The sequence below is a fragment of the Castanea sativa genome, chromosome 9 (genome assembly GCF_040712315.1).
Source record: "Castanea sativa cultivar Marrone di Chiusa Pesio chromosome 9, ASM4071231v1".
NCBI lineage: Eukaryota > Viridiplantae > Streptophyta > Magnoliopsida > Fagales > Fagaceae > Castanea > Castanea sativa.
The window spans coordinates 38,589,851-38,599,508 of NC_134021.1; the positions used below are offsets into that span (position 1 = coordinate 38,589,851).

At 37.5% G+C, this 9,658-nt stretch overlaps 1 protein-coding gene across 1 annotated transcript; it reads right to left on the reverse strand.

Moving 5' to 3' along the window:
- Positions 1–701: 701 nt before the first annotated feature.
- On the reverse strand, positions 702–3,097 carry LOC142609179 (uncharacterized). The gene is made up of 5 exons (XM_075780794.1): positions 2,661–3,097; positions 2,409–2,568; positions 2,170–2,297; positions 1,381–1,587; positions 702–1,152 (listed from the first exon to the last, which is right to left on the reverse strand). Exons 1-5 carry the CDS (start codon positions 3,095–3,097, stop codon positions 702–704), a joined length of 1,383 nt encoding a protein of 460 aa, XP_075636909.1.
- Positions 3,098–9,658: the final 6,561 nt, after the last annotated feature.

Genomic DNA, 9,658 nt, shown 5'->3' on the forward strand with positions numbered 1-9,658 from the left:
TATGGCATCATGCTGCCTAGCCATAAGATTCTTGTATCTTGCTATCCTTTGCTCCGCATCCATTCTTACCTCGTCAATGAGATCGAGGTCAAGACGAAGTTGTTCCCCATTTTCTGTCTCTTGATACTTCATCACTCGATGGTTAGCCATATGAACTTCTGCCGGTATGATAGTTTCAGTCCCATAGGCTAGCTTAAAGGGGCTTTCTCCTGTCGGAGTTCTTACAATCGTCCTGTAGGCCCAAAGAACACCTGGTAACTCGTCTGACCATATTCCTTTTGCCCCCTCAAGCCGAGTCTTAATGATTTTCAGCAGGGATCGGTTCGCTACTTCTGCTTGTCCATTCGCCTGTGGATGGGAGGGTGAAGAATAGTGATTCTTGATTCCAAAATGTTTGCAAAAGTCCCTGAAGGGCGTGTTGTCGAACTGACATCCGTTATCTGATACTAGCACCCTAGGTACTCCGAACCTACATAGTATATTCTTTCAAACAAAATTTTGACATTTTGCTGAGTGAGTTTTGCAAGAGGTTCGACCTCCGCCCACTTTGTAAAGTAATCAATCTCTACTGCCAAAAACTTCATTTGTCTGGTTCCCATGGGAAAAGGACCTAGGATATCCAGTCCTCATTGTGCAAAGGGCCATGGGGCCATCATTGGGGTCTGGTACTCTGATGCCTGTCTAAGGATGTTGCTATAGCGCTAACACTTGTCACACACCTTGACATAGGCCTTGGTATCTGCTTGCATTGTAGGCCAATAGTAGCCTGCACGGACGACCTTATGGACAAACAACCTTGCTCCTGAATAATTTCCGCATGCTCCTTCGTGAACTTCCCTCAAAACATAGTTTGACTTGTCTGGAGCTAAGCACCTTAGGTAAGGTTGAGAAAAGCCTCGCTTGTACAGCATTTCATTTATGAGGATATATTTGGCTGCCCTAACCCTTAACTTCCTAATTTCGTCCTTATCTTCTAGAAGCCTTCCTTCTTTAAGATAGGTTGCTATTGGACTCATCCAATTTTCTCTCCCTCCTATCTGCTGTATGTCCGGAAGGTCTATGCTTGACATATAGTGAACTTCATTGTACTCGTTCGTAACTCCTCCAGCTGAAGCTGCTTTCGCCAAGGTATCTGCTTCCATATTTTCCTCCCTAGGGAGTTAAACAAAACTTACCTCTAAAAACTTTCATGCAAGTCGTTTCACTTTGCTGAGGTATTTTTTCATCCGATCTTCCTTGACATCACACAGTCCACTCACTTGGTTGATGACTAGCTGAGAATCTCCTTTGACTATTATCGACTCCTCCCCCAGAGACTTAGCCAATTCCAGCCCTTTGAGTAGAGCTTCGTACTCAGCCTCGTTGTTGGTGGTTTGATACTGCAGACGGACCGCGTATTCCAGCCTATCACCCTCCGGAGACTTGAGTATGACTCCAATTCCTCCCGCATATAGTGTAGATGATCCATCTACATTGATAACCCACCTTTCGCCTCCCTCGTCTTTGTCCAGCTTGTCCTGGCTGGGCGTGAACTCTGTAATGAAATCTGCTAATGCCTGTGCCTTTATCGCGCTCCTTGGAAGGTATCTGACATCAAAATTGCTAAGTTCTACAGCCCACTATGTTAATCATCCAGCGGCTTCCAACTTGTTCATTGCCTTCTTTATAGGATGATCCATTCGGACGTTGATAATATGAGCTTGGAAATAATGCCTCAGCTTCTTGGAAGCCGTAATCAAGGCAAAAGCTAGCTTCTCCATCATCGGGTATCGTCCTTCCACTCCTCTCATCGCACAGCTTGTGTAATAAACTGGTTTCTGGATTCTCCCTTCTTCTCTCACCAACATCGAGCTTACTACGTGTGGGGACACTGCCAAATACAAATACAGCTCTTCTCTTGGTACAGATGGACTCAACAACGGCACTGTCATGAGGTATGTCTTCAAGTTTTGGAAGGCCTTTTGACACTCGTTCGTCTACTCAAATGTCTTCCTGAGGACTTTAAAGAATGGCAAACACTTGTCAGTAGCTTTCGACACAAACCTGTTAAGGACGACAACTCGTCCGGTAAGAGACTGGACTTCCTTGATATTTTTCGGTGGTTCCATATTCAGTATCGGCTGGATTTTGTCTGGATTTGCTTCAATTCCTCTGTGAGAAACCATGAACCTCAAAAACTTCCCCAACGAAACTTCGAAAGCGCACTTGCTTGGATTTAATTTCATATTATATGGCTGAAGTGTATCAAAAGTCTCTTGAAGGTCGTCTATATGATTTCCCTCATCCAAGCTCTTTACCTGCATATCATCCACATAAACCTCCACATTACACCCGATTTGAGGACGGAGCATGTGGTTAACCAGTCTTTGGTAAGTCGCCCCTGCGTTCTTCAAACTGAATGACATTACTTTGTAGCAAAACAACCCTTGGCTAGTAATAAATGCGGTCTTTTCTTGATCTGCCCCATCCATCTTTATCAGGTTGTAGCCTAAGAAGGCGTCCATGAAACTCAGCAACTTGTGACCTGTCGTCGAGTCCACCAGCTGGTCAATGCGTGGCAATGGATAACTGTCTTGGGACAAGCCTTATTTAAGTTAGTAAAATCCACGCACATTCACCACTTGCCGTTGGCCTTCTTCACCATGACTACGTTCACCAACCAGTCTGGGTAATAAACTTCTCGGATGAATTTCACGGTAATCAACTTCTGGACCTCTTCCTTGATGGCATTGTCTCGCTCAGGAGCAAAAACCCTTTTCTTTTGACACATTGGCTTGGAATAGGGACATACATTCAGGCTATAAGTAATAACACTTGGATCGATACCAGGCATGTCTTTATGACCCCATGCAAAGACATCGAGGCTTTTCTTCAAAAACTGGACCAAAGCATGTTTTGCCTCGTCTTCCATGTCCGCCCTAATTCTAGTGAACTTCTCGGGGCTGCTCTCATCCAAAGGGACGTCTTCTAACACCTCAGTGGGTTCTGCTGTGATCTTTCCCTCGTCTATATTCATTTTCTGTACATGCTCGTCCATCGCCAGCATGGCTAGGTAGCACTCTCTAGCGGCCAACTGATCTCTTTGTACTTGGCCCATTCCGTGCTCGGTAGGGAATTTGATGGACAAGTGGTCGGTAGAGGTTACCGCCCTCCAATTATTCAGAGTCGGTCTTCCAATAATAGCATTATATAACGATGCACAATCAACAACAAAGAAATTTACCTCTTTGGTTATTTGCTGTAAATACGCTCCAACCACCACCAGCAATATGATGGTGCCCACTGCACCTTCATTCCTCCGAATCCCACCAATGGCGAATTCACTGGTCGAAGCTGATCTCATCCTAGCCTCATTTGCTGGAATGCGGGGTAATACAAAATGTCAGCATTACCATTCTCTATCAACACCCTCCTAGTCATGTAGTCAGCAATGAGTAAGGTGAGGACTATCGCGTCATCGTGTGGGTGGTGAAGTCGTCCTGCATCCTTGTCTGTGAACGTAATAGCCTGCTCATCTGCTTCCCTCGTCCTAGGAGGTTGTCCAGACAGCTAGACGTTCTGCACCACCTTCAAGTATGTCTTCCTCGACTTGGATGACTGCGCTGTCGAGGTTCCTCCGATGATCACTCTTATCTCTCTTAGTGGGGGTCGTGATGACTCCTCCACCTTAGCCTTCAGTTTCTCGTCTCTCTAGTCTCATCCAAGGAAATTCCTTAACTTTCCTTGTCTAATGAGATTCTCTATCTACTGCTTCAAATCAAAACACTCACCCATGTCATGCCCGTGGTCTTTATGAAAGCGGCAATACTTGTTCCTATTACACTTATTAGGATCTTCTTTCATCTTATCCGGCCACTTCAAGGACGGATCATCCTTGATCTGCATAAGAACCTGCTCTAGTGGCATACTCAGGGGTGTGTATTGCTAATTTCTCGCTAAGGAACCTGCCTTCTTACCGTCCTTGTCTTTTCTCTCGTCTACCCGAGCCTTCTTTGGACGAGGTCCTCGATCTGAGTAACGCTGGTGGCCCGCTTCCGAGCGCTCTACTCTCTTTCTCTTCTTGGCTATGATAGCATCCTCAGCATTCATGAAATTCTGGGTTGAATGGACGAGTTCGACCATAGTCTGTGGTTCCTGCTCGTAGAGCTTATAGATGAACAAGTCAGAATTGACCCCATTGTGGAAAGCGGCCAACAATAACTTGTCATCCATTTCGTCCACCGTCAAGGCTTCCCTATTAAACCGAGTAATGAAGGACCGCAAACTCTCATTTTCCCCTTGCTCTATAGTTAGCAAACTAGAAGAGGAACGCTTATGGCGTTGTCCTCCAATGAAATTATTAACAAACAACTTACTCAACTCTTCAAATGATCCCACTGAGTTTGGGGGTATTTTGCTGAACCACACATGTGCTGGTCCCTTAAGTATGGTAGGGAAAGCTATGCATATAATCTCATCCGAGACCCCTTCAAGGTGCATGGTCGTCTTGAAAGTAGCAATGTGATCACATGGATCACGATTTCCATCATACGAATCCAAAGAAGGAATTTTGAATTTCAAAAGTAGGGGATAACTATTGATGGAAGCCGTGAAAAGGGAGTCCGTTCGGTGAACTAAATTATCCACTAGGTTCACCCGCCTCATGTTCTCCCTCATCTCATCCATGGCTTTTCTCATCTGGTCCATCTCTCTTTCCAAGTGTGGCACTCTTCTTAAAACAAAACCCCTTGTCTAATTTTCGGACTCAACATTTTCTCCTTCACCTTCCTGACTCTAGGCTCGTCCTTCCGTGTGCCCATCGTGACGCAACCTCCTAAGGTTGATCTCCCTGCTCAACTTCTGATTCTGACGAGTCAGTTCTGCCATAGCAGCAGCCATGGATTGTATATGTTAAACAAAAGGCAATTGCATGACAGGCGCTGACTAGCGATCGCAAAGGGGATTACTAGAAGCACCCCTACTCTCCTGGTGGCCTGGGCTGGTAGCCCTTGATCTTGTTCGAACCATTCAGCCTTTTGTCTGGGAAAGGCTAATCGTTGAAAACAAAATAGATAATCAAATGAAAAGAACAGTGATTGCCCACAGACGGCACCAACTGATGATGCGAAGAAAATCAGTAGGCTGGATGCTTCGGACTTGAAAGGACTACTTGCTCTTTCGATGGCTTGGGAAAAAAAAAAAGCGATCAAAGGTGACCGGGGTTACAGGCCAAGAACCCTCCAATGGCAAAGTTAGTTTTCTCTCTATAGTTTGGGAGTTCCAACTTTTTGGGAAATATAAAACGTACCTTCTTTTGGTCTGAAAGGGCGTTTATATATTGTCCTAAAGACAATTATCAAACTTGTAACCTCCCCTGGATTTGAGAATGTGTGAGGGTTCAAGAATCACCCCTTCAACTGTTTAGGAGTTACATTTTTCCTCACAAAACGGTCACTGGAAGTTATGCGTGTGATTCAGAGTTGTTATATTCACTTTGGAAATTTTCTCAAGTGTCAAGGGCTCGTCCAGGGAACCTACAGTCAGGTGCATCTTGCTCCCAACATAAGGCCGTTCCTTTCTGGATGATCTTTCAGGATGAGGCTAATGGTTCATTTGGATGACATGGCATGGAGTTATAAAATCGTCCACGTAAAGCCCTGTCTACACACTTTAGTGCATGGACGGGCTTATTCAGGACGAGGTTCTTGCAACCTTTGTCTACTTGGTTTTTCCACGGACGACCTCTATGGATGAAGCTGGAGTTGTATTTTTATACTCCATCAAGTATTATATCAGGTGTAACTTGAACCCTACCCTATATTTCTTAATTCGATTTTTTTTTTTGACAAATCTACCATTATTGTGTGGTGTATCATTTTTTAGAGTTACACCAAATTTAGCTTGAACCCAGCCATATATTTCTTAATTTAATGTGAATTTTGAAAAATATAATGTTAGATTACATTATCTTCATATATTTTTCGTGCTTACAAAATTTCAAGGTGATGAAAGATTAATAGGCATGTCATCAATCTGTTGTCTAAATCAAGTTTTTGTAGTTTAAAATAACATATAAAAGATGAGTTTGAATATAAAATGGTAAATTACATCTAATTGGCATGAAAATTGGCATGCAAATTAATAACATATAGATCATGTAATCCAATGGTTGGATTTTCAAAATATGCATTGAATAATAAGTTATTATGTGGTGTAATATTTTTTAGAGTTACACTAGGTTTAGCTTGAACTCTGCCCTATATTTCTTAATTCAATGTGAATTTTGAAAAATTTACCGTTAGATTACATTATTTTCATATATTTTTCATTCTTACAATATTTAAAGGTAATCAAAGATTAATAGGCATGTCATCAATCAATTGTCTAAATTTAAGTTTTTTTTAGTTTAAAATAACGCATAAAGGGTGAGTTTAAAGATCAAATAGTAAATTACACCCAATAAGCATCAAAATTAGCATGCGTGTTAAGAACTTATAGAAAATGCTATCTAACAGTTGGATTTTCAAAATATTACTTCAATAATAAGTTATTGGGTGGTGTAACATTGTTTAGTATTATATCAGGTGTAACTTGAACCCTGCCCTATGTCTCTTAATTCAATTTTTTTTTGACAAATCTAACGTTAGATTACATTATCTTCAATATGATCAAAGATTAATTGTCATGTCATCAATCAATTATCTAAATTCAAGTTTTTGTAGTTTAAAATAACATATAAAAGATGAATTTAAAGATCAAATAGTAAATTACACCCGATTGGCATGAAACTTTGCATGCATTTTAAGAAAATATAAATCAGGTAATCCAACGGTTGGATTTTCAAATATGCATTGAATAATAAGTTATTGTGTGATGTATCATTTTTTTAGAGTTACACTAGGTTTAGCTTGAACCTAGCCCTATATTTCTTAATTCAATATGAATTTTGACAAATTTACCGTTAGATTACATTATTTTCATATATTTTTCATTCTTATAAAATTTCAAGGTAATTAAAGATTAATAGGCATGTCATCAATCAATTGTCTAAATTCAAGTTTTTGTAGTTTAAAATAATGCATAAAGGGTGAGTTTAAAGATCAAATAGTAAATTACACCCGATTGGCATGAAACTTAGCATGCGTGTTAAGAACATATAGAAAATGTTATCCAACAGTTGGATTTTCAAAATATTACTTTAATAATAATTTATTAGGTGGTGTAACATTTTTTAGTATTACATCAAGTGTAACTTAAACCCTATCATATATTTCTTAATTCAATATTTTTTTGACAAATCTACCTTTAGATTACATTATATTCATATATTTTTCATGCTTACAAAATTTCAAGGTGATGAAAGATTAATAGGTATGTCATCAATCTGTTGTCTAAATCAAGTTTGTGTAGTTTAAAATAACATATAAAAGATGAGCTTGAATATCAAATGGTAAATTACATCTGATTGGCATAAAAATTGGCATGCATATTAAGAACATATCGATCATATAATCCAACGGTTGAATTTTCAAAATATGCAAACAATAATAAGTTATTGTGTGGTGTAACATTTTTTAGAGTTACACAAGATTTAACATTAACCCAACCCTATATTTCTTGATTCAACGTGAATTTTGACAAATTTACCGTTAGATTAAATTATCTTCATATATTTTTCATGCTTACAATATTTCAAGGTGATCAAAGATTAATTGTCATGTCATCAATCAATTATCTAAATTCAAGTTTTTGTAGTTTAAAATAACGTATAAAAGTGAGTTTAAAGATCAAATGGTAAATTACACCCGATTGGCATGAAAATTTGCATGCATGTTAAGAAAATATAAATCATGTAATTCAACGGTTGAATTTCCAAAATATGCATTGAATAATAAGTTATTGTGTGGTGTATCATTTTTTAAAGTTACACCAGATTTAGCTTAAACCCAGCCCTATATTTCTTAATTCAATGTGAATTTTGACAAATTTATCGTTAGATTACAATATTTTCATATATTTTTCATTCTTACAAAATTTCAAGGTAGTCAAAGATTAATAGGCATGTCATCAATCAATTGTCTAAATTCAAGTTTTTGTAGTATAAAATAATGCATAAAGGGTGAGTTTAAAGATCAAATAGTAAATTACACCCGATTGGCATGAATTGGCATGCATGTTAAGAACATATAGAACATGTAATCGAACAGTTGGATTTAAAAAATATTAATTCAATAATAAGTTATTGGGTGGTGTAACATTTTTTAGAGTTACATCAAGTGTAACTTGAATTCTGCTCTATATTTCTTAATTCAATGTGAATTTTAACAAATATAATGTTAGATTACATTATCTTCTTATATTTTTCGTACTTACAAAATTTCAAGGTGATGAAAGATTAATAAGCATGTCATCAATCTGTTGTCTAAATCAAGTTTTTATAGTTTAAAATAACATATAAAAGATGAATTTGAATATCAAATGGTAAATTACATCTGATTGGCATGAAAATTGGCATGCAAATTAAGAACATATAGATCATTTAATCCAATGGTTGAATTTTTAAAATATGCATTGAATAATAAGTTATTGTGTGATGTAACATTTTTTAGAGTTACACTAGGTTTAGCTTGAACCCTACCTTATATTTCTTAATTCAATATAAATTTTGACAAACTTACCGTTAGATTACACTATCTTCATATATTTTTTATGCTTACAATATTTTAATATCATCAAAGATTAATTTTCATGTTATCAATCAATTATCTAAATTCAAGTTTTTGTAGTTTAAAATAATGCATAGAGAGTGAGTTCAAAGCTCAAATAGTAAATTATTCCCGATTGGCATAAATATTTGCATGCATGTTAAGAAAATATAGATCATGTAATCCAACGGTTGGATTTTCAAAATATGCATTCAATAATAAGCTATTGTGTGGTGTAACAATTTTTAGAGTTACACTAGATTTAACTTGAATCCTGTCCTTTATTTCTTAATCCAATGTAAATTTTGACAAATTTACCGTTAGATTACACTATCTTCATATATTTTTCATGCTTACAATATTTCAAGGTGATCAAAGATTAATTGTCATGTCATCGATCAATTATCTAAATTCAAGTTTTTGTAATTTAAAATAATGTATAAAGATGAGTTTAAAGATCAAATGGTAAATTACACCCGATTGGCATGAAAATTGTCATGCATGTTAAGAACATTGATGTGCATTGATAATAGCTTAATTTTGCATATTTATATCATTGTTAGAAGCATTATTATACTCATTTTGAGGTAATTCATGCATTTTATATTTGGTTTTAGAATAATGGTGAATAATCAATTTTGTGCTTAATTGAATCTTATTGCGTGAATTTATCTTTTGTAGGAGAATGAAATTAAATAAGTGGATTTGTGCAATGAAGAAAGCTAATGGACTTTACTTTTACAAGGGCCATGATGAAGTTAAAGAAGACCACCCCAATTAAATTTAAGTCCAATTGGAGCAGGGAATCAAATGAAATTTGCATCAAATCCAAGTTCAATTTGGATTAGGATTCCAGCCTGCACATCAGTTAGTATTTTTAGCATAACTTTTGGTTCAGATGTCCAATCGAGTTGACTCAAGTTGGGCTGGAAAGCTAACTTAAAGGGCTACAACTTTGTAGTTTACTAAAAGTC